We start from the raw sequence: 25843 nt of genomic DNA, 5'->3' as shown, positions 1-25843 counted from the left end.
AAATGGGACTTTGCTGCCTCCAGGGCCAGGGTTTTCCTGCACCTGTGATCCAAGCACCCCTGTTTTCTTTCTCTGGTGGCCCTGTATTGACTTCTCTTCTCTGATCGGGAGTCCCCTCTGAATGGTCCACCAGGTGGCTAGGGAGTGTTTGCCCTGCCCCAGGGAATGAGAGTGGGAGTTACAAGGGTAGAGAGTGAGGGGTTACAATGATGGAGAGTTTTATAGTTTTTCTTTGCTCTTTCTCTCCTTAAGAGAGGAAGTAGAATACAGTGATAGTTAAAAGAACCAGCTCTGCAGTCATATATCTGGGTGTAAATTGTGGCTCTGTCCCTCATTATGGTGTGAACTTGACATCATTTATCCTTTCTAACTAAGCCTCTTTCTCTATCTTAATTGTGGTGATGGTTTCCTGGATGTAAACCTATGTCAAAATTTATCAGATTGTATATTTTAAATCTGTACAGCTTATTGTATGTTAATTGTACCTCAATCGAGTAGTTAAAAAGTGATGGAAAACTTTTGGACCAATGGTATGAAGAATCAAAGAAAAAATACAAGAGTATTAGCAATCAGTTTTCAGGCCCATTAGAATTTCTGCTATCCCAATGGCATTTGAGAGGCTATTTTTCTCGTATACTTTAGGAAGTGTCCAATCCAGGCAGTCAGAAGACAGAGTGGAGATGCTTCACAGTGTTGATGGCTCTAAAATACATCACAGAGCCATACAACTGCAAAGGCAAATTGAGAAAGGTTGAATTTTTTCCATAGAATTCAGTACCTTTGAATTAAATGCATGTTCAACTTTGGTTCTAGTTGCTAGAGGCTACTTTTTTCAGGTGCACAATTTACTCCTCCCAAAAGGTGTTAAATTCAGTAAAACTAGTCCTTGCGCATGTCTTTATTAGAGTCTGTACGTAGATGTGTTTGGAACAAGAGAGAAAAGTAACCAGAAGCAGATTTATCACAGTCTGGACTTAGTTGTTTGGCCGACCTTTTTACTGGTTTTCTGGGTTGATTAGACTTTGCTAGTTGACAGTATTTCAGGGGTGATAGTCCAGGCAGCTGCCCTGCTCTGGTCTTGGACTTAGTACAGACATTCTTGGTGGTCAAGTCATGCATTTTCTACTTTGGAAACATGCATTGGAACAGAATTGCTGTTAACGGGATTGAAGGGTTCTATGGTGCAGAAATTGTAATAACTTCCAAAAACATGGGCTAAGGTAATTTGGCTCTCTTTTCATTCTCATCTCTAAAAGAAAGAACCCATCAAAGTTCAGAGCATCTTAAACATTTTGAAGTTGTGACGTTCCATGTGAATAATTGGTGTCTGTGGGACTCTGAGGGTGAAAACATGGCTTAACAGTCAGTGCTGCTCATTACTAAATGGAAAAAAATCTGGAAAAAACCTATAGCCAGACATAAACAATTCAGCCCAACATTCATTCTCAACCAGGGAATAGCAAGTACTACAGTACTATATAGTCACTTGCATTTAAATGCCCTATTTTACAAGCCCATAACCATGGTCCACATAGTAGCATTGGTACCATGGAGACTATACAGTAGGGTGTTGAAAGTAGGACAAGCTTAGTCTTCTTACCATTCCTTTTCATTTCACTAGGCACTTGGCTAAATTAAATTCCAAACAATGTTATTCAGAGACAGCATGGACTCATGGGCTCTTATTTCTTGCCCACTGTTCCTCAAGCATATATAGGCCATGCACTGTACTTAGCACTGAGGGATATGGAGGTGAGAGAGTCTCTGCCTTCAAAGGGCCTTCAGTCTAGAGAAGGAGACTGAGCAATAAACTGGCAATTATAATGCAGAGTGATATGTACTTTTAAGAAAGTAGGTAGAACATAGTAGTACTGGCACCTATAGGAGGAACACCCAACCCAAACCGTGGGGGTCAGGCACGACTTCTTCCAGGGTGAGTCAGAGTTACCTTGTGAACAAGGTAGCGGGAAGGCTTCTACTTCTTACTACCTAAGTAACAATGAGCCAGTCACTTAGGTTCTTTGAGTCTCCATTTTTGAAGTAATAATATCCCTCATTGGTTGCTTACGAGGATTAAATCAGATGACATATATGAAAACACTTAGTCACTTGTTAGTGGCTAAGTCAATATTGGTTTTCTTCCTTCCCTTTTTCCTTGCTTTCTGCCTCTGTCAAATGAGGAGTGTGACTTCCAAAGCAGACTACCCAGAGTAACATTTGAAGGATTTTCAGTTGTCATCTGTGCATTTGGTGTTTATCGTCTTATTTCTAATTCATTAGGGTGTTGTCTCTCTGATGCTGGTATGGATCATGCTCATGTACAGCACAGGGTCTTTCATGTGCTGCCTGTGACACTTCATTAGGGGAAGTGGCCACCCTCTATCAAGTTATAGAGGCAAAGGGAAGATGGGAAACAAATGCAACGTCCTTAGGGCTGCGTTGACCAGAATACAGTCCTGTGTGTGTCAGGGGCAGGAAACTTCCTTCATGTGTCCACGGGCCACGTGTGTGGGGAGTGGTGAGGGAAGTTTATGTTAGTAACTGAGTGGAGAGAAGCAGAAGACAGAAAGTATTCTCTCAGGAGAGGACATATAGAGAAGAGAATCATCTTCAAGGATGTTGTGGTTAGCTGCCATGTAGTAGGCCCTCAACTCCTGGTGACAGTTTGATCACGTTGTGCATGGGGTCACCATGAGTCATCTTCAAGGATAGCTCAAGTTTACTCTGTATCTTGTAAACAGCACATCATTCCTACTCTAGGCCAGCCCTAACTGCTGTAAAAGTGAATGGTGTCACTGCTTTTTTGGAGGTGTTTTGACTGGCCAGAAGGAATCCAATGTAGAAAACTACGCAGCAAGCTGAGTGCACTTTGCTTGCTGTCGCCCTATGTTTCCTTTTGTTCATTTTTCTGTGCATTCTCCCCCCCTAAGAAGACTTCGCGTTTTCCAAAACCCAGATCACCTTCTCATGTTGCAAATCCACCTAACCTTCAGACTTTTTTTTTCTGCACAGCTGTCACAACAAACTTCCCCTCATCTGCTATTAAATGTATCAGACACTGGTGTGCAGGTTGCGAGTTGCCGACTCATTACCCGGGGGCTTTCCAGTAGAATCTGATGTTATCCAAAACTTCTCATCTGTTTCAAAGGGTACAATTTCCTGCGTTCTCTGGAGGGAAATCAAACGCTGTACATTTAGGAAATAGGCCTATCCTTCACAGATGTAGTAGACTTCTAGGCAATTATGGGGTGATTATTCCGAACTTAGTGTTTCCTCACCTCATTTCTCATAACAATGACTTGAGTGACCTGACTCTGGGCTTTTCATCTTGCCAGTGAGACATCAGGAAATAAATCACAAAAACTGAGAAAAGCAATGGTACCTTTGATTTCTCTCTGCCCTTCTCCCAAACGGTTTTGTTTCTCCCCAGAGGTAACCAGTTCTCTTTTCTCTTTTCCTTCTGCAGTCTCTAACTGGGACCCAAGAATCAATTTTTTTTTACACCCATCTTTATAATTTCTTAAATCATATCTCTAGCCTCCCAATAAATGTGATTCTCTTTCTAAAAATGAATTTTGGATTTAGACATCACCATTGAGTAATTTAGAAATTACCCTCTTCCTAGTTTTTCTCCTTCCCTGGTCTTTGTTCTATGCTCCCTACTCTTCTCTCTCCAAGTATCTCCCTAATTCTTTTTTTTTTTTATTTTCCTTTAAATTTTTAAGTTACCTTCTAATTTTCTGCTGTCAAATATCTGCTGTCTTACCTTGCTCCCTCTACTTCCTAGAATGTTTGTTTCAGGAATGTTCTTTCTCCTCAGTATAATTTTGCTGGCTGTGCACTGATGTAGTGTTACAGTGGTTTTATTTTACACTGAGTGATTAAAACACTTTGAATAATTGTTTCAGCTCCATTATTGTGAATCTATTTGGCTTAACTTTTCTTTTGCCACCTTTGATAAATGTCTGACCTTTGGGACAGGGAGGAACCAGCTCATTAACTTCCCCCTTACTGCCGGTGAGTAGTGCTCTTTTTCCTGTGCAAGAGCCTGAAGCCACAGATGCTCAAGGCTTCTCTTGCAGAGGGAGGGGAAATGCACTGTTGCAAAGTAAGTGTGTGTGTGTGTTCTCAGCCGGTGTTTGCTAATACGGCTACGTGGCAGCCATTTCATCACAGAGAGCAAATGTTAGGATTAAGGGAAAAGTGTACCAGGATATCAGATTTTTGAAACTGAATGGCGAATCTCTGTTGAGTTAACAGGGTGTAGCTGGATGGTATTTTCTTTTCATGCTCACGAAACTTAACAGCTGTTTAGTGAAGCATTATTTTCATCTATGTCTGTTTGACAGGTTTAGTAGCAAATTTTGTAGTAAGTGACATGCTGAACAGGCTTTCCTCACTTAGGCTGTAACAAGAACTGTGTTTATAGCAAGATTCATTGGGGGTCTTTCTGCTTTTGTGTTTATGGGCTGGGTGAGCCAGGCTAAAGTGAGGGAAATGGAAAGGCGTATTTCAGAGGAATTTACTAATGTCTCTACTAGTGTGTTCTTTGGAACTTGTTCTTAACCAGTTCAGGGGAAGACACATGGGGGAAACATGGTGTTTAGCAATAAAAACACATTAGTACAGTCAACTTACTATAACCCTATAGTGGCAAATGGTAATTAAATCTATATATCTCTAGCTTTATCGTTTTCTGCAGCTGAATCTCTGGAAGCCTCCTGTACTTTGTCTGATTCAAGGAAGCCCATATTCTCTCCCTTGCGTCTGGAATATTTGCAATAGCTTTTTAATATTGCCAGATCGAAGACAAATCCTTCACTGGCTTTATTGGCAGAAATAAAGTACTTCCTATTACTCTTGTGTTGGAGGGTCTAAGTCCTAGGAAACTTGGACTTTATGAGGCTAGAATCCTATTTACTTTCTTCAGTTCTCTCAGATCATGAGACATCAGTATTGCTAGTGCCTAGAGTTACCCACTTAGTATTTGGACCCAAAGTGTGTAAACTGCATTCTTCATGATTTATCTGTTCTTTTATTGACTGTGTGTGCTTGGCTATGGCTGCTGACTGCAGGGGTGTGCACATGTAACGGAACCACAGATCATAGACCCCAGTTCTCAAGGATAGCCCCCTTGTGCTCAGCCTGGCATCCTCAGCTAACAAAGGGGCTATGAGCTGTCTCATATCCTCTTTGGATTTCAGTGAAGATTTTGGAAGCCAAGAATACAAAATATGCCCTAGAGTTCATGGTTGATTTCATGTATTGGAATTTTAATTATAATGTTTCAGTTAAGCAGCATGTAAGGTAGCTTCATAATTATTTATCTCAGTCCCATCGTTATGTAGGTCAAAAGCCAGTTACCATCATCTCTGTGACAAAGATGCCTACTTTTGAACAGTAGGAATTTAAGCTTCTTTGTTTTATAAACTCAAGAACCTTGAACAGGATAAAGAAATCAGGAGGAAGGAGTAGTATTGTGAGCCCAGTTAATTTTCTAGAAGACAAACTCAGAACTGCTCACCAGTCAGTAATCAGTAAAATGTCAGGGGCACAAAATGAGTCAGCTCGCTGGCTCGTGCTGATGGGATGAGGAGGGAGGAAAGAGGAGGTCACTTGCCAGCAGCAGGGAGCGGGGCCACGAGTGATTCAGTGTGGCCAGTGGGAGGAGAGGAGTCTACTGGTGGACTTCTCCCAGAAGGTTGTTAGCCCCACACCTCTGACCCAGCTTCTGGGATTCCCTCTGGGAAGGGCACTGATAGTTAGTGTACCATCTGCCCTGCTGTCATCACTGTTGTGCTGATTCTCAAACCAATGGGAGTATAAAGGGAAATGTTAGGATTCTCCTCTCTTCATCCAACCCTCCTTCCTTTTGGTATCTACAATCCCCATTCCTAATTCATGATATTGTGTTCAGTGGCAAGATATTTGAAATGAAGCCTCCTTATCATGACTCTTAGGAAAATCATGGTGAAGCTATGGAGACCGGTGAATCCTAGTCCAGGATGGTAGGAGAGGTGGGCCTGGGACAGTCCTCTCCCTGTCCTGGAATCTGAGTCTAATAAGTAGAGACATATAAGGAGGAAAATGTGATAAACTGTAATAAGAGATATTCATAGAGGTATGAGTAGGGTATGTGGGAGCACATGGGAAGCACAGCTGACTCAGACCAGGGGAGTACAGCAGAGATTCCCAGAGGAGATGAAAGCTAAACTGATGTGTCTAGGATTTCAAAGCGTGACTAGGAACTCTAAGACAAAGGATCAGCAGGAGAAGGGTATTCAGACAATGAGATCAGTACATGTTAAGGTTCTGAAACTTAAGAAAGAGCATCATGTTTGGGAAACTTAGGGTTCGTCTTGGCTGGACTACAGTATATAGGATAAAGAGGCACAAGATATGAGCTTGGGAAAAGAGACAAGGGCCTTGAAAGTGAGGCAAAGAGTTGGGCTTTATCTTGAAGGCAGTAGGGAGCTGCTGGTGAGGATTTGAGGAGGAAAGTGATCAAATTTCTTTTGAAGAAAGGTAACTGCTGTAGAAAAGAGAAGTAGGGGAGAAGAGGAGGCTGGAGATGGAGAAAACAGGAGATTGTTGAGGTAATTCAACTTAAGGTAATATGGCCAGAACTGAGGTGGCGAGGAAGGCCCAGAAGGGAAGGGATGGCCTTGAAAACTAGTTAGGAGTTAAATTTTACAGTGTTTGGTGATTAATTAGCTGAGGGGTTTAAAAGAGAGAGAGGGAAGTGTCTCTAGTGGTCCTAGATGATAGGATGGTGGAAAAGCCATGAACCAAGAATGGGAATTTAGGGAAAAGAGCAGCTCTGGAGGAAAAATGTGAGAAAACTTTGGATATGTTGAGTTCCAGTTGCCTATGGGACATCCAGAGTGGGAAAGCGCATCAACCTATAGATGGTAAATGAAGCCTTGAAGTGGATACATCGCCAGTAAGAATGTGTAGTAGTGGGTTAAGGAGAGGACCCTAGGAAACAATACACTTAAAGGATGACTAGAGGAAGGGGACCCTACAAAAGAGATTGGGAAAGAGAGCAGAGATATAGGAAGAAGAGTGTTTCGAAGAGGAGAGGCCATCAACAATGTCAAATGTTTCAGATGTCAAGTATGTTAGGAATTGAAATGTTTTCATTGGATTTAGGGATAAGAATGTCCTGAATGCTTCATGGGTTCATTTTCATGGAAGCAGAAACCAAAACACGGATTGAGCAATGACTTTTATATATAAAACAGTTAACAGTTTGGTATAAGATGATTTAGTCAAGTGCCAACATGGAGCATAAAGAAAAGTCTGACTGATGTTAAATATTTAAGGAAACCCACAATAGAATGTTAGAGCTGAAATCTAACCCCTTATTTTACATGTAAAGAAACCCTGCACAGAAATTGTTCAAGGTCACACAACTAGAGACGGATAGCCAGGACCAAACCCTCTTGACTCCCTTTATAAAAAGAAGTTGCAAATGCACTATAGTTTAAAAGAAAAACTAATGTCTGATACAGGAAAAGTAATCATTAAAGTGATGAATGAGAGCTGTATACTTTTCTGTTGTGAAATATAACTACTTGTTTGATGAATTTATTCATTTATTCTATAAATATTTATTGACAGGTATCGTGCTATTTGGTATACAAAGACAAAACACATTCCTTGCTGAGAACATGCTTCATGAATTTTATAAAAGTAAAATGTTTTATAAAAGTGATGTGTAGTTCTAGCAGGGTGACAGACACAAAAACATTAGTATACAGCGTGCCATTGAAGAGGCAGCATATGGTTCTGCCTAGGAGTTGGTGACAGATGAGCTGGACCTTGTGTGATGATCATGACTTCTCCAAGTGGAGAAAGAATGAAAGGGCATTTTCGGCAGAAGGAACAGTATGAGCAAAACCAGAGAGGTATAAAGAATATTCTGTAATGTCCAGGACTGGTAAATAGCCTGGTGGGACTAGAATGTAAGGGGAGGGGGGACCAACAGGGAATGATTGTGAAGACTAGAAAGCCACACCCATAACACTGAACTGTAAGCAGTGGGGAAAAGAGATTTTAAGCCAAGTAGTCATTTGATTTGGGTTTAAGATAAATCTGGTGGCAATGTGGAAGATAGGTTGGTAAGGGACCTGGGTTGAAGGCAGGGAGATGTGTAAGGAAGTGGTTCAAACAAGGTATGATAAGCTCTAAACTAGGGCAGAAATGGCAAGGGGGAGAGGAGGGGACTTAGATTTGAAGGTGGAATTACAGTCACGATTTGCCAGCTGTTCACCTGTTCTCCCTGAAGGAGAGAGAAGAATTCAATAAAATGCTATAGTTCGTAACTTACTGACTCTGATGGGGAGTAAAGGAAGAACAGGTTTGGAAGGGAAGATTCTGAGTTTGGTGTTGGATGTTAGGATTTTAGGCATGTGAGAAATCTAGGTAGACTATACATGAGTTCCTAGATCTTGCTTATAAGTGTTAATTAATATAAACAATATATCTAATTATGGACCCCCAAGAAGCCCTATATCAATTAGGAATATAGTCACAGCTGCAAATAACAGAAAATCCAATGATCAGTGGCTAAGACAAGTGGAGTTTATTTTTTCACTAGTGGGAAAATAGGTGATGCTGGTTTTCATTCAGCAGCTCAGGGCTGCTGCTTAGGGCAGATTCTCTTGGCCTTTCTCCCATGGTTATGAAATAATTGATGCAGCTCTAGAATTGTCACCATCTTCTTGCCAGCTGCTTCTGTTTGGGTCTCTGGGTAGAACTGGGTCACAGGGTCTCCCCTAGCTGAAAGGGAGGCCCCAAAAGTGAGGAAGAGAAATATCAGATTCACTTAAACCAATAGTTCCCGTCCTATTATTTTTCTCCTTTTTTTAAAATAATGCTTACTTTATTATCTTTAAATAAAAATAATAGCTAATCTACTTTGCATATTTTCGAGTAAGTGAGTATGCTTTCTAACTGCAATATAAAGGGGAAATTAAAGGAAAGTAATTTATAATAAAATACTTTAAAATGTAAATTCCCAGCTATGAGTACACTAGATGACGTAATCAATTAGTGAAACGCTTGCTTGGTAAATGTGACGTAACAAATGCAAATGGCACAGTGGTGTGGAAAAGGTGCCTTCAAGACCATAAGCAGCATAGTCATTGGTGTTTTTACTGAAATGATGACCAACTCTTTGTAAAGTTCTGAACAAAACAAAGTACACTCTTCGCTTGATAGACATGGTAGTTGCTTCCTGAAAAAGCCAGTGTGCACTGAAACTGTAGAAAGACTATTTTGTATTTATATGTAAAATATAAGTTCAAGACTCAGATAAGTTATTCACATTTTCAAAAGTGTATGGAAGGTAGGACAGTTCTTAGTATATAGGAATGACACCCATAGAGCAGTATGTTGATTGTCCTGGGCCTGTGTCAACTAATTATTGGTTAAAAACAAAAAACTGTTGCCGCTGAGTTGAGTCTGACTTGTAGCGACCCTATAGGACAGAGTAGAACTGCCCCATAGGGTTTCCAAGGAGCGGCTGGTGGATTTGAACTGCCAACGTTTTGCTTAGCAGCCGAGCTCTTAACCATTGGGCCATAGTAGCACCCACAAACTCTATGACAACCAAAAATGCTCCCCTACCACATGTTCAAAACGCCTCCTAGGGGTAGTACCACTCATATTGAGAACAACTGGCTTAGATTAATGGGGATGGACACTTTGTACACCAAACCAAAGAGGTTTGGTTAACAAGGAAAAGAGGCAATGGATGTTGAATAGGTAATTAACAGTGTCTGCTAAAAGTAGGAACTGGGTGTTAGTTTTTTTTTGTATCTTCCTCAATTTTTGCACAGTTTCTGGCATATAGTAAATACTCAGTAAGCTTTCTTAAATCACTGAATAACTGGAATGTAAGCTATAGGAAATGGAAACTCAGTATTATTTGCCCTTTGAACTTAATAAAGGCAAGTATCTTTCCTAAGATTGTTAAAGGGATAATTATCATGAATCTAGGAATATTAGCAGGAGTTGGAAGTGAACTTCGATGTGCCAGTGTCCGTGCTAGGATTTAGCATTTCTGATCTTTGTATCTGTACATGCTCTGGGCTAAAGTCTTAAGAGTTAAATTTATCTCAGTAAATGCTATTCAGCAATGGAAGGTTTAGGAGAAATGGTTAAGTTTTCATGTAAGTAGTATATTCTGTCCTTAGGAGAAAAAGTAATTGGCAAAATAAAAATCAATAAAAATCTCAACCCCTGAATCTTACTTTTTCTGTCTTTTGGCATATTCTGGTTTCATTGTGTCCTTTTGCACTTCAGTTAGTCTATTCATTCTAGCATTTTTATCCTAGCCTGAGATATTTTCAAACAATAATATTTTAGGAAAAATATTTAGAAATAGAAGCAAATGTTTTTTTTTTCCCCTCAAAATATAAACCTATTTTTAGAATATAATTCACAGTAGGAGAAAAGTTGGTTTTGCTTTAGTTCACTTCCAGATTTTCCAGTAGAAAAGAATGAAAATGGTATTATAAAGAAATCTTTTGTATGTATGTGTGTGTATAAGAAAGATAATCTGTAACTATGGATTGCATATGAAAAGCAAGTCTGTTTCAAACAGTGCTCCAAAGTTGCCTTTGAATATATAACTTTATGAATTCAAAGGCATGATACAGCATAGTTCTTAAAAATAGTTGTTTAACATTTTGAGGGATATAACATTTAATATTTCCATAGTTTGAATTCGAGTAAAGGAACAATGACTTCAACCTTTTGTGTATAAGAATAAAGAACATTAAAAAAAATGTGCAGTTTAAGTTTATACATTTCAGATGGTCCTACAATTGCTTGAGAAGGCTGTAGACTTTTTTGTGTCAATTAAGTCATTATAATTTTAAGCATTTTAAATGGAAGAGTATCATAAGTGTCTTTGTAAATGAATTGTTTCACTCATGTGTCTTTTACAGCACAGGTTAGTTTTCCAGCATTATTTTCATTCCTCTTGAAAAATTCATGGAGTAATGAGATCCTTAATAAATCAGTGGCTCATTCTGGGCACATCTGGTTTGGGATTTTGAGCAACTTCTTACGCTTTCCTTGAACTACTGTGGTATCTGGGTGAATTCTTTGTGCTGAAGAGACAGGAGATAGTGAAGATCAGAGAAGGATAGTCTTTCCTTCTCCCAGCTGCATGAGGGATGGGGAACTTTCGTTGTGCCCTCTGTCACAGCAATCCAATAGCATTTTTGCACTGGATATATTAGAGCTTCACACAGTAGACAGTTTCAGGCAAACCCTGGGTAATAATTCCTTCCTCTTGCTGTGGTATCTTCCACCATTCTTACTCACTTACCATCCAGTTATTTGCCATTCCTCCACAGACCATGTTTTGTAAATCTTCTAAGTCTTTTTGCAGGTTGTTCTTCTGCTTGAGTTACCTTTTCTCCAGGGCCACGCCCACCTTCTCCACATGCTCATCAGTAAACTCCTGCTTATCATTCAGATCTCAACTCAAGTATTATGTCCTCCAAATCCTCCCTCCTCTCTTTTCAAACAGAACCTTGTAACAGCCTCTATTATAGGGCTTTTCACATGATCTGTTTTTCTGTCACACATGGCAGCTCTTTGAGGGTGTACATATTATCCTGTACATTTGTGTCTTCAATGCTTGGTTGTGTTTGTTAGCTGCTATCAAGTTGACCCTTGACTCATAGCTGCTCTATGCACAACTGAATGAAACACTGTCCGGTCCTGTGCCATCACAATGATTGATTGTGATCCATAGGATTTTCAGACCGTTGTGATCCATAGGATTTTCATTGGCTGACTGTTGTAAGTAGATTGCCAGGCCTTTCGTCCTAGTCCATCTTAGTATGGAAACTCTGCTGAAACCTGCTCAGTATCATATCATCATGCAAGCCTCCACTAATAGATGGGTGGTAGCTGCACATGAGGTGCAGTGGTTGGAAATCGAACCTGTGTCGCCTATGTGTAAGGCAAAAATTAAATTTTTGATGAATGAGTGGAGAGATAAAGTTATGAGCCAACACAAAACAAAGCACTGTTTACAACTGAACGGAGAGAAAATGTTTGAGATAAGTAATACTGTTTGTCTTTGTTGATTGCATTCACCATGGAATAATTTTCTCCCTTTGCAGACTATGGAAAAATAACCATTGTAGCTTGCTTAATTTTATTCTGCTGAAATGTATTTCTGAACTAGAACAGAAAAATAGTCTTTTGGATCAGGGGATCCTCCTGCCAATCCTATAGGGAACTTTACTTGGGTCAATGTAGTTCCAGTGCTTTGTGGTAGATCTGAAAGTGTTAGACTTCCAATGACTGTTCATGATTTTTTCCCCAGCTTCTGTTTTAGGTAAATGAATTCCATCATCTTATCATTCCCTGTGTAAAATTGTACCTTTTTATTTTGACTTTCCTAAAATTAGCTCTGTACACTAAAATATATCTAATTTTGGCCTGTGTCCTTTCACACTAAGGAGGACTAATGTTTTTAGTCCTTTCATGCAAATAAACTGCCTCATGCCTTTGATCATCTCCTTTGGACTGACTTCAGGCCTCGAACAAATTTCATGGTTTATGGTGACTCTAAATCTGTGTCTTAGGAGAGAATTTCTTCAAGTTGACCTTGATTATAGCTCTTATTCTGGCTATATAATTCACTATTCTAATTTTTATGACATATCTCTATTTCTTGTTTAGAATGTATAAATTGTGTATCTAGTTATAGTCCCTGTGTTTTAAAATTGCATTTTACGATGTTTTCCTTAAGTGGAATGTGATATGTAAATATTCTGTTCCACTTTTGTTAACTTGCCAGATATGGACTGTTAGTAATAATAATATAATATTTTCTACTATTTATTAATTAAAAAAACATCTGAGTTGGACTAATGTGCCTTTCTAAAAACAATAATAAAAGATTCTTGTAGTGCTCTATTGGAGAGATATATAATTATGAATTCTAGCCAAGAATTATAAGAGTAATTTTTACATTATGTTCTAGGGAAAACCAGGTTCAGAACCAACTAAGATGTATTTAGTGTTTACTTATGTCAAGTTTTCTATGTGATTTTATATGCAATATGTTATTTTTCGCTTTTGATCTCAGTAAACCTTCTAAAGTGCTGATGGTACACTCAGGTAAAAACCGATCCACTAAAAGATGACAAACCATCATCTTTTAAATAAGGCTGCTTTAAAAAATAATCATTTATTATGTTTGTGGGATTTGAAGATACAGTCTAGTTAAGGTAATCAGAATAACATAGCCATCAGTTTCTGTTTTAAAGTAATTACATCATTTCTTAGTGTGAAAATTAATTAAAAAAATTTTTTTTGTACTTTAGATGAAGGTTTACGGAGAAAACTAGTTTCTCATTAAACAATTAATACACATATTGTTTTGTGACATTGTTACCATGAAAAATTAATTTAACTGACATTATAGGAGGCACTAAGGAGTATTATCACAAAATGGCATGTTATCTAGTAATGCTATTGATGTATATGCAGAAAGATGCAAAAATGATAGACATAGACACTACTGTTTTCTGGACATATCTTTTAGCTAGAATGTGGAGCTAAGGGTGATGTTCCAGTGATCCCTCTGGCAGGTGTGTGAGTCCCTCTTCTCTGCCCACTGAGCCATTCCTGGACACCTTCTTCAGAAGTCATGACTTCTCTGCGGCTTTTCATGATCTCCTGCATTCTTCCTGTGTTCCTGTGTTCCTCTACATGACTCTGTTTGAGTACATGTATTATAGTTATTTGCTTCTCAGACTACATTTGATTATCCTTCATTGGGTTTCAACTTTATGTAAATGCATACAGTTTCCTATGAGAAGGCAATCTGTGATCCTCTGGGAAGTCTGTGCCAGTCCATTCAGTTACCTGGATGATTGTAGTTGCTGGGGTTACATGCTGCCTGGGGATTACAAAACAGGCCTTGATGAACTATCTATAAAACAAGTATATGAACTGGGGATCCCTAAGCTTTCCTGTATCTCCACAATGCTGTCATTATATGATTCTAATCCATCACTAGAAATGTATTGTGAAATAGTTAATGTTTGCAGAATGTTTAGAAAATTTTTTTTTCAGTTGTGCTTTAGATGAATGCTTTACAGAGCAAGTTAGTTTCCCAATAAACAATTAATACACATATTGTTTTGTGACATTGATTGCCAACCCCACGATGTGTCAGCACTCTCCCCTTCTCAACCTTGGGTCCTCATTACCAGCTTTCCTGTCTCCTGCTGCCTTCTCATCCTTGCCCCTCGGCTGGTGTGCCCATTTAGTCTCATTTTGTTTTACGGGTAGAAAATTTTTAATGAAGAATGATACTTGTGGTAACTATTAATTAATGGATCATCTGTGAACTTTTTTTTCCCCACCAAAACATATTGGAAAAATATACTTTCAAAATTAATTACAGTCTAGTAAAATATTTTGATTGCTTTAAAACGTTTAACTTTTTTAAAACAAGCATCATTACGCTGACTATAGAAACCAAGAACCTATCCATGAAAATAGTTGTAACAAAAAGGAGAGTAGCAGTAGTATGTAGTTTTCATAATTTTTCAAAGTGTGTTAAATATAATAGAAGGTTTTCATTCTTATAGCTTCTTTGAGAATGAGACAAGACAGGTACTTTCATACCCTAGGGAAGCAAAGACGTAGAATGATTAAAAGCTTATTCATTCTTTAAATAAAAATGTATTGAGTGCATATGTATGTGTATATATATGAATATGTATAAGGAGCTGTGGTGGCTCAATGATTAAGTACTTGGCTGCTAACCCAGAGGTCGATGGTTCGAACCCACTGGTGACTGCACTAGAGAAAAGACCTGGCGAACTGCTCTTGTAAAGAGAGATTGCAGCCTAAGAAACCCTATAGGGCAGTCCTACTCTTTCCCGCAGGGTCACTGTGAGTCAGAATGAACTCAGTGGCACTCAGCAACAACAACAACAACAACGTGTATATGTATATAGATAGATTGAGAGTGCAGTGGTGAACAATTTACTTGACCTCAAGGATAGGGGAGATAGATTTATAAACAAATACCCTGGCTGACAACACAGTGAAGTATGGTAGAAGCACAGATATTGCAGATAACTCTGGATGTTTGGTGAGCTACATAGAAGAGGTGATTTTTAAAGTTGGGTCTTGAAGGCTGAGTGGAGGCATTTGCCAGAAGAGGGGGACAGGCTGAGGAGAAGGATTTTGCAATAAAAGACAATGAACATGTAGAGACAAAGAGTTATGAAGGGGTCTGGGCATTTGAAGAACATTGTGAAGTTCAGTGCAGCTAGAGTGCTCTGTCCAGCAGAAATACAATGCAAGCCACATACGTAATTTTAAGATTTTCGAGTAGCCACATTAAATAAGTAAAAAAAAAAAAACAAGTGAAATTAATGATGGTCTCTAGAGCTAGAAAACCTTGTGTGTCTTGGGAAAATTACTTAATCTCTTGGTTCCCCAGTTTCCTCATTTGTAAAATGGAGAAAATACGGGTAGTCCCTGACTTAAGACCGGGTTCTGTTCTGACGACCCTGTGGTAAGTCAGTTTTGACGTAAGGCAAACACCTCGTTTTTGTTTTTTTAGTTTTCATTATTATTGCCTTTTATTATTAGTATCTTTATAAATCCAACCTTTATTTGTCTTTAGGGGTTGGAAACATTACATATAAACTTACAGATATATTTTAATATATACATATGTAAAAAAATACACACATCCATAGAAAAAATGGATGACGTCGGCATTTAATCAGTTGCAGTAATAACTCCACTTGTGGAAGGTTCTGGATCATCTGGATTATCGCTGGGAATGAGGATGATGTTTTTAGTCAGAAAATTAGTGAAAATTTTCTGTATGGTCCTTTTACATGCTGCAACATTGTATGTAGTACATATTACTAATAAGATGTACAAAAAAAGAAAAGATGTAAGTTCAGTTCGTTGTAACTCATGTATGTCATAAGTTGGGACTACCTGTAATAAGAAACTACCTCACAAAGTTATTTTGAGGATTAAATGAGTTAATGAATGTAATATACATAGAACAAGGTCTGACACTGTGAACAAGCAGGTAGCTGGTTCCTGTTTCCTATGATTATTATTTTCATTATTATCATACAAATAATGAGGTGTCACACAGTTAGATGGTAACAAAACCCAATATTTTTATTATTAATTCTCTGCTTTTTTGTAGTAGCTTAGATTTCTTCCTTCTAATAACCCACTGAAGTCCCTGGCATATAGTAGGCTTTCAATAAATATCTTTTGAACATAAGCGTGAAATACTCTTGGGACATAGATGAAGAAACAATTATTTTCAGTGGAGGGGGGTTAGGGAAAGCCTTTTAGAAAAGACAGCATCTGAGAGGGCCTCAAAGGATGAGTTCAACAGGCAGAGAAGAGGAAAGAGCATACCAGGCAGCAGGGACACTGAAACCCATTTGGACCAACTCTAAGAGGGCATTGCAGCAGATTCCACTGCCCTAACCCTATCACAAGGAGCCCTGGTGGTGGAGTGGCTAAGCGCCCGGCTGCTGACTGAAAGGTTGGCAGTTCGAACCCACCAGCTGCTTCACGGGACAAAGATGTCTGCAGTCTGCTTCCGTAAAAATTACAGCCTTGGAACCTCTCTTGGACAGTTCTACTCTGTCCTATATCGTCTCTATGAGTCAGGATCTACTAGATGGCAACGGGTTTGGTTTTTTTTTGGTTTAACCCTATCACTAGGAGTTCTGGTGGCACAATAGTTAAGTGCTCAGCTGCTAACCAAAAGGTCAGGGGTTCGAACCTACCAAGTGACTCTGTAGGAGGAGAGACCTGACGATCTGCTCCTTTAAAGATCATAGCCTAGAAAACCCTATGGGACAATTATACTCTGTCACATCGGGTTGCTATGAGTCAGAATTGACTCGACGGCACCTAACAACAACAGCAATCCTATCACAGTTGTCACTACTGCTACCACTATTCTTTCCCTCTTCCTAGTCCTCTTCTTTTAATCTTTTGGCATATTTTAAACAGAATTATTAGATAACATGTGATTTTGTGGTTTTCATAAATACCATATCTTCAATAAGGCCAACCATTATCTCTTTACTTCCCCGTTCCTGGGAGTGATGGTAACTGAATTTGATGGTAGAGGTTGGGGAATGGCCCGGAAGGGTAGTGCAGCTGCCCTTGTGGCACAAACAGCAACCCCTGTGTTGTGGGAATATGGCTGTGACATTTCCCCCACCCCAAAACGTGAATGTTTCTTACTTATGTTAATTATCTTAGGAAGAAGCAACTGGAAAAAAAGAAAAAAATGAAGTCCCTTCTCTTCACATTTGTTGGCGTTGTTCACCTTTTATGCCTGAGCTCTGGGAAAGCTATATACGGGAATGGCATCTCTCAGAGGACTTTTCAAGAAATAAAAGAAGAAATAGCCACCTATGGAGATGTTGCCAAAGCCATCATCAACCATGCTATTTATGGTAAAGCCCAGAACAGATCCTATGAGCGATTGGCACTTCTGGTTTATGCTGTTGGACCCAGACTGAGTGGCTCCAAGAGCCTAGAAAAAGCAATCCAAATCATGTACCAAAACTTACGGGAAGATGGGCTGGAGAACGTCCACCTGGAGCCAGTCAAAATACCCCACTGGGAAAGGGGAGAAGAGTCTGCTGTGATGTTAGAACCAAGGATTCACAAGATGGCTATTTTTGGTCTTGGTAGTAGCATTGGGACCCCTCCAGAAGGTTTGTCTTTTCAAGTCAATTTTCTACCTACTTTATAAAACTAACATCAGTTAATATAATTGATCATAATATCCATGATTTACATTATAATTTGGATGATTAAAGGAAAACATCATAATTTCTTATTCCATTACTTCATGAGTTCTCTACTCTTAGTTTTTCTTCCTTCTTCTTTCTTCCCTTGCTTCTTTCTGTCTTTTTTGAAAGAAGATTGTGTGGTGTAACTTTTAAAAGGGACAACCTATAGCTATTGGTCCATGACACTTATCAGCCTTATTACTTAATAATCTACATCTAGTAAAACACTTAGTTTCTCTGTTGTTGTTATTAGGTGCCGACTCATAGTGACCCTATACACAACAGAACAAAACACTGCCCAGTCCTGCATTATCCTCACAATAGTTGTTATGCTTGAGCCCGTTGTTGCAGCTACTGTGTCAGTCCATCTTGTTGAGGGTCTTCCTCTTTTTCACTGACTCTGCTTTACCAAGCATGATGTCCTTCTCCAGGGACTGATCCCTCCTGATAGTATGTCCAAAGTATATGAGACGTAGTCAAACCAACAGTTGCATGGGGGTAGTTTCTCTGTAGAGAATTAAAATATGTGTAACTAGGATGCAAAAAGTATGACTTCTTCCAGGTGACCTCAATGTGCAGAAGTTTTTGATTTGATGAAATAGGGAACACAACTTTGCATACTGAATTGGTTTAATTATTTTTATAAAACTTGAGGCCTCTAATCCAAAAAATTTTAGACTGGAGCTATACTTTTATTTATTAGCACTATGACTCAGCTTCATCAGACAATATAAATGCCTACACCTGTAATTTATAACCAGTCAACAGTGAGCTAACAGTCAATCTTGAATGTATCCATGGACTAATTTCCAGTGGCAGAGAAACTAATTTCTGTCCTTTTGTTCTTCTCTAATGCCAAGAGGAATACCCAGCAGAGAAGGGGATAGCCAGTTTATTTTTAAGCATCTTTATAGAGTTGAAATTTATATACTACAAAATTCACAAAATTTAAAAGGTACAATTCAGTAGTTTTTAGTGTATTTACACAGTTGTACAACCATCACCCAATCTAAATATAAACTACTTTCATAATCCCCACAAGAAACCCAGTACCTATTATCAGTCACTCCTCATGTACCAATTATCAGTCACTCCATATGCCCACTTGCACAGCCCCAGGCCAAAGCCCTAGGCAACCAGTAATCTATTTTCTTTCTTTATGGATTTGCCTGTTCTGGAGATCTTATATATATGCAGTCATACAGTGTGTGATCTTTAGTTACTGGCTTCTGTTATTTAGCATAATGTTTTCTAGGTTAATTCATGTTGTAGCATCTATCAGTACTCCATTCTTTTTATGACTGAATAGTATTCCATTGTATGGGTATACTTTTTGTTTATCCATTCATCAGTTGATGAACATTTGGGTTTTTTTCACCTTTTGGCCAGTGTGAAAAATGTTGCTATAAACATTAATGTACAGGTTCTTGTTTGGACATGTGTTTTCATTTCACTTGGGTATATACCAAGGAGTGGAATTGCTGGGCCATATAGTAACTCTGTGTTTAACAATTTGAGAAACTCCCGAACTGTTTTCTAAACTGGCTGCACCATTTTACGTTCCTACAAGTAGTGTATAAGATTTCCAATGTTTCCACATCCTCTCTAGCACTTTTTATTGTCTGTCTTTTTGATTAGAATAATCCTAGTGGGTCTGAGCCCTGGTCATGCAATGGTTAAGTGCTCAGTGGCTAAACAAAAGGTCTGCAGTTTGAACCCACTCGTGGCTCCACTAGAGAAAAGACCTGGAGATCTGCTCCCGCTATGAGGTGGAATCGACTCAGTGACACACAACAACAACAGTGGGTGTGAAGTGGTATCTCATTGTGGTTTTGATCTGCATTTGCCTAATGACTAATGATGTTGAGCATTTTTTCATGTGCTTATTGGCCATTTGTATGTCTTCTTTAGAGAAATGTCTATTCAAATAATTTTTTTTTTTAATTTTTTGCCATCTCTATTGAGCCTTCTAAGGTCGTGGTGCCAATGGTTTATACTCATCTACTAACCAAAAGATGGGCGGTTCAAACCCACTCAGTAGCACTATGGAAGAAAGGGCTGGTGATCTGCTTTCATAAAGATTACAGCCAAGAAAACCCTGTGGAGCAATTCTACTTGGTAACACATGGGGTTGCCATGAGTTGGAATCCACTTGATGGCAGTGGGTTTGGTATTGAGCCTTCTAGTGAATTTTTTATTTCCATTATCGTACTTTTCAACTCCAGAATTTCCATTTTGTCTTTTTTATATTTTCTATCTCTTTATTGATATTCTCTATTTGATGATACATTGTCATCATACTTTCTTTAATTCTTTAAGTATAATTTCCTTTAGTTCCTTGAACATATTTATAATAGCTGCTTTGAACTCTGCTAAGTTCAACATCTGGGCCCCTTCAGAAGCAGTTTCTATTGCCTGCTTTTTTTCTCGTGTATGGGTCACACTTTCCGATTTCTTTTTATGTCTTATATATGTGTGTGTGTGTGTGTGTGTGTGTGTGTGTGTGTGTGTGTAATATATATATAATTTTGTGAAAATTGAACATTTTAAATAATATATTGTAGCAATTCTGGATTACTGATTCTTCCTCCTACCTCCACTGGGGGCTTATGTTTTTGTTTTTTGTTGTTTGCTTGGTCACTTGTTTTTTGTTTAGTAACTTGGCAAGACTAACACTATGAAGTCTATTTATCCTACAGTGTGCAGCTTCTGATGTCCCTGCTTAGACTTTTTTTTTAACCTTTATTTTTATATTTTAGCCTGGCTACCTAGAGGTCACCCTTGGGTCAGTGTAAGTTACTTATTGGTCAAAGGTTGTGCTTTGCCCTCTTAGCCAGTTAGATTTTTACCCTTTACCATTGCATGCTTGGTGTGGCTTGGAGGCTGTTATTACAGTTCAGGGAGTTTATGTTTTTGTTCCATGTTCACCCAGGGACTAGTAGCTTGAAAGTTCCCTCTCCACTCACTCTTGAGAGGGTACAGCTTTGGATACGCACACAGTCTTCCTGATAGTCAGGGATGCATGCAATTTTTTATTGTTAAGCCTATCTTCATAGTAGTTGCCCCTACATCAGGGTAGCTTATTTTTCAGCCAGTGTTTGGTCAAGGGCTGTGCTTAAGCCTGTTGTGCTGGTGAGGCTTTTGCCCTTTGTTGGTGGATCTGTGTGCGGGGATATTTTCAAATCTGACCCACATCTTCTGATTGCTCCTGAGTGGGTTCAGCTTAGTGCCTGTGCATAGGCTTTCTGGACCCCGGTTTATTGTGATCTCAGAAGGGCTCTTCTTGGCTGTTTCTTTCTTTGGCTCTCTCTCTGTTAAACTTGTGGCTGCTCTGCCATTTTGCTTGTTGTTGTCAGTGTCATGGACTTCCAGTACCCTCATAGTTGTTCTCTACCAAGATCTCCATTGCTTTAAAAAAAAAACCTGTGGGCTTGGATTCTCTATGCTCTCTTCCAAATAAAGTCAGTTTCTGCAGACCTGTTTATCTTGATGACCTGCCTCTCCCGCTGGGCAGACATTCTGCACTACTGCACAGGAGATAGGCATGGTGGTAGCGACCTGCTTCTCTCAGAGTGACACCCCTCCTCTATGAGCAAGCAGGTGCTGGGGAGTGGGGGGCTGGTAGCCTGTGGTCTTCTCAGCTTGCTCCTTCAGCATGGACTCTCCGTCTTACAAACAAACTGAGACAGGAGTGATGGAAGCTCCGTTATTATTGTTGCCTATTCCTGGGGTAGAGTTTCTGCCCTATTAGTTGGTTCCGAGTGGGAGAATGGGACTTCACTTCTGTAAACTAAGCTTGCCCGGAATAGAGCTTTTGCAACCAGGGGATGGAGGGGGATGAGAAAAACCAGTGGCCTGCCCCTCCCAGGGTGAAACTGTACCCTTAGACTGAGAACTAAAGGCAACTCCCCTGTTCTTGGCTACAGCCATCCAGAATAGAGTAGCCAGAATAGAGTTTCTGTAACACGGAGTTGGGGGCAGGAGAAGAGAGCAGGTCATGGCTCAAGTGCCATAGGCTCTTGCTGTTCTTAACGATATTTAGTAGGTTTTCTTTAACGAATGTTTCTCTATTTGCTGCACGCCCTTAGGACAGTTTTGAGAGACTTTAAATAATTAAAATTTTTTTTTTCAGCAGTTAAATGGTTGTTTTGCTGGGGGGAGGGTCTTCTGAGCTCCCCAATCTTCCATTCTAGACGACTCGCTGGGATGGTCAGTTTTGATTGCTCTGATGATGCCTGAATCTAAGGTAGTAGGGAGCCCCTCGGCCTGGATTCTGTGGTGTCAGCTGGGAGTTTTGTTTAATTCCTTTGTATTAAACACTAATCTATAGCTTAGGCACCATCGTTTAACAAACATTATCATTTAAGTCCTCCTAACTAAAAAGGAACAGAAAACTGGTTCTTTTTTACAGATGAGAGAAACCAGACTCCAAGAAGCTAAGTAGTTTGCCCAGGGTTACACAACTAGTAAGAGACCAAGTTTGGACATGATCAAACTGTAAAATTCCGGAGTTGTGCTTTTAGTCATTAGACTACACTGCCTTATATACGGATATTTTTCTGTTACTTTTATTTATAAGATTCTTCTTTTTAGTATTTTTCTGAAAGAGATCGGTTTCAAAAGCTGCTGATACCTGTACTGTGATGGCAGAATATATTGGTTTCTGCATCTTCTTTTTGGACAAGTTTTCTCATTCTCTTTTCTTTCTTAACATCATTTCTCATTCTGTAGCTGAGCCTACTCGTCCCTGGATATTTGCCTGGTATTGAAAACTAAGCCAACATACTGATTGCTCCTGGGGCCTTTAAAACCCAGGGGAAGTGAGTTTTACTCACTGGAATCTATTTTGGTGTTCCAAGACCACTTTCATGCCTTCCCTCATTCCATGGGGCTCAAAGTAGATAAACAGTTGTCTGGCAACTGCACTATTTTAAGCTCTGAGGAGACTAGAGAGTTGGACTGGACCAGGTGTGGAAAAATTCCCACAGGAAATAGTGTGAAGTCAGCATAAAAGGATCTCTAGATGCAGGTAGAATGGTGCAGAGTTCCAACTCCTTGCCTCTATCCCAGGAAGCCCGTGTTCTGACCCTGGCTTAGCCACTTACTAGTTGTGCAACCTTGGTCCAATCATTTAATGGGCCTTAATGCTGTGACCTGTAAAACAAGAGAGGGCAGAATATGAATCTGTAAGTTCTCTTCCAGATTGGAAAATGTGATTTTGATGAGCATCAACAAGGGACCAGTGAAACTAGAGTTCATGAGAGCAGAGTTCTTCCAGTCATATGCTATGGAGCAGATTCCTTATATAACTGTAGGTGATTTTTTTTTTTTAACTTTCCAATTCTAGACTTGAGTATTACAGTATGTGATAGTAGGATGAGGTCTCTGGAGCTGTCAGTACAGAGTCGGAAGAAGGCAAATATATGGGTAAACTGAGTAAGATGAGATGCTGAACAAAACTTTGTCTTAGAAGTAAGACTGGAGGAAATATAACCTTCAGTCAATCCTGGGATAACATAGCAGACATCATATTTGATTGGACTAAGTGCAGGGATAAAATCAGCAGTCAAATCCAGGAAGGGCTGATGTATGGGCAAGAGGACCTTGGACAGAATGTTGTGGCTCTTCCCCAGCAGGCACAACTTTGTGGTTCTTCATGATGTGATTTCTGAACCCAACACAGTAGACCACTGGGTACTAATCAGTCCTCTATGGAGACTATCAACTCCTTAGAGGTACTGGGCTTTCCCAAAATATTATATGTTATATGTATGTTTTTTACTAGTTTGGGAGCTCCTGAAGGAGGACTAGACTGAATCTTGTCTGTCTCTTGTTTATACTTTTACTACAGATAAATGTAACCGTAAATCAGAGTATTATTTTGCACGTTCTTTAACTTCATATAAATTGCATGATACTGTACATATAATTCTTCAACAATTCAACATTGTTTGTTAAATTAATTCAGGTTGATACATATAGCTCTAGTTTATCCATTTTAATTGCTATATAATATTCAGCTGTGTAATGTAAAACCAAAAGAACCAAACCCATTGCCGTCGAGTCGATTCTGACTCATAGCGACCCTATAGGACAGAGTAGAACTGCCCCATAGGGTTTCTAAGGAGCACCTGGTGGATTCGAACTGCCGACCTTTTGGTTAACAGCCAGGCTCTTAACCATTGCACCATCAGGGCTCCTCATTACTTAGTAAGGATTTTAATTTGATTATCACATTTGATTCAAAATGAATTTTTAAAAGAAATGTTAAGATGGTAATTAGCATTGATTCATCACCTCCCCTTTTATTTCCTCTAAACAGATTATTTATTTCTTGTATTTGCAGCATGGTTCACCGGCATTGGAGTGTGGTTAAGAGACTGCAGAATAGCCAAGTTGACTAATTTCTGCTCTATAAAGTGCTCTAAGAGACTGAGCTCTTTTCGCTAAGTTTACACTGTCTTTGGAACAGTAACCTCATTGTTTGCAGAGTGGTGGGTGACATGCCCTTGAAACTGCATTTAGAAACTTAAGGTCCCAGTCTTGCTGGACTTGGGTTTTGAGCTTTGTGTACTGATTGGTACTTTTGTTGGTTCATGTCAAAGTGTATGTACCTCCTAGCTTTTCTTTATGGGAATAATTTAGGAATGGAAAGAACAGGCAGAGAGAGGGCACTAGAGTTGACTGGCTAGTTAATGCGTACTTACAGAGAACAGAATCCACTCTAACTGATTTAAACAGACACAGGTATATTGCAGGGTTTTAAATGCTTACTGAATCATTGGGAATGCTGAGGATGCAGACTCCCAGCTGAGCTTTTCAGGAATGAATTTGGGAACCATTCTGTAGAACCAGGCTACCAAGATTGCGACTGCCTTTCCAATGGCCTTTATCAGAAAGCTCCTGTACAAAACTGAGGCATTTCCACAATGATGCTTGTCTTCAAAACAGCAGAAACAGCAGAAAGCATTCTACATAACTCTGCTTTCCAGATCTCACGCAAGTGAAAAAATTGATGAGGCTTTAAATTACTTCTAGAACTCTAGCTGCAGGAGGGTCCCAGAAATGTTGTTCTTAGGTTTTCAGACTTTACAAACACATTTGCAGGAGATTAGAATGGGTATTGAAAGCCAATTGTCCACATTGAACACGATGCTCATTTCATTGTGCCTCGTAATCAACAATATGATATGAGCTTATTTTTGTTTACTAAATAAACAAGTAAGAAAAGATATCAGCCATTGGTTATATAGTACACCACCAATAGCACTTTGGTCCACTGTAGCTAATAGATTATAGTGGATTTAATAAGACTAAAAGGAACGTAGAGAGCATAATCTCCCTGGGCATCCTGACCGACTGGAGAGAAATTGTTCTAGGCTGTTTGTCAAGTTTGCCAAATAAGTTAAAGTGGGTTCTCTTTCACCTTTTCTACTGCTCTTTCCCTATCTATTTTGCATGTTCCTTTTTCATAGACTTCATCTAAATTTTGATGTTCTCAAAGGTTTTTATCTTCTGCCTGTAAACATTCTTCTTAAGAGAAACGATCAAGTCCCGTGCTTTAAGTACCGCCTATATATGACTTTTAAGTGTATGTATATACATGTCCCTGACTTCTATCTGTGCATTTCCAAGTACCTTCTAGATGTCCTACAAGCCTCCAAAACTCAGTGCCCTGCTTCTCCTGTGTTTCTCATCTTGGTCAATGACATTGCCATCTACCCAGCTAGGAACCTCAAAGTTCTAATGTCTGATATAGTAGCTTGCCTTAATCTTTTGACCTTTTGCCTGGAATGCCCATATTTAAAGATTCAGCTCAAATGTGTCCTTCTCTGTGGAGCTTTTTAGCTTGCTTATCCCCAAGAAGTATCGACTACTTTCTCCTTTCTGCATCCCCGGTACCCTGTACATGATTCTCTCCTAAGCTTTTCTCTGCTAGATAATAAACCTCTTGAAGTCAGAGGCCCTAGTCCAGTGGTCCTAAACCAAGG

The 25843-nt window shown here is 39.3% G+C and overlaps 1 protein-coding gene across 2 annotated transcripts in view; it reads left to right on the top strand.

Moving 5' to 3' along the window:
• The window catches only part of CPQ (carboxypeptidase Q), a 537063-nt gene that overhangs the window by 51967 nt on the left and 459253 nt on the right, over positions 1 to 25843 (top strand). For both annotated transcript variants that reach the window (XM_023726056.1, XM_004370753.2), the window contains one exon: positions 17314 to 17774. In XM_023726056.1, the coding sequence (XP_023581824.1) occupies positions 17314 to 17774 (461 nt within the window). Of the gene's footprint in view, positions 1 to 17313; positions 17775 to 25843 lie in introns of those variants that run through there.

The sequence above is a fragment of the Trichechus manatus genome, unplaced genomic scaffold (assembly GCF_000243295.1).
Source record: "Trichechus manatus latirostris isolate Lorelei unplaced genomic scaffold, TriManLat1.0 scaffold00009, whole genome shotgun sequence".
Lineage (NCBI taxonomy): Eukaryota > Metazoa > Chordata > Mammalia > Sirenia > Trichechidae > Trichechus > Trichechus manatus.
Note: the sequence above shows the minus strand (reverse complement) of the source record. Positions and strands in the feature narration are given on the sequence as shown.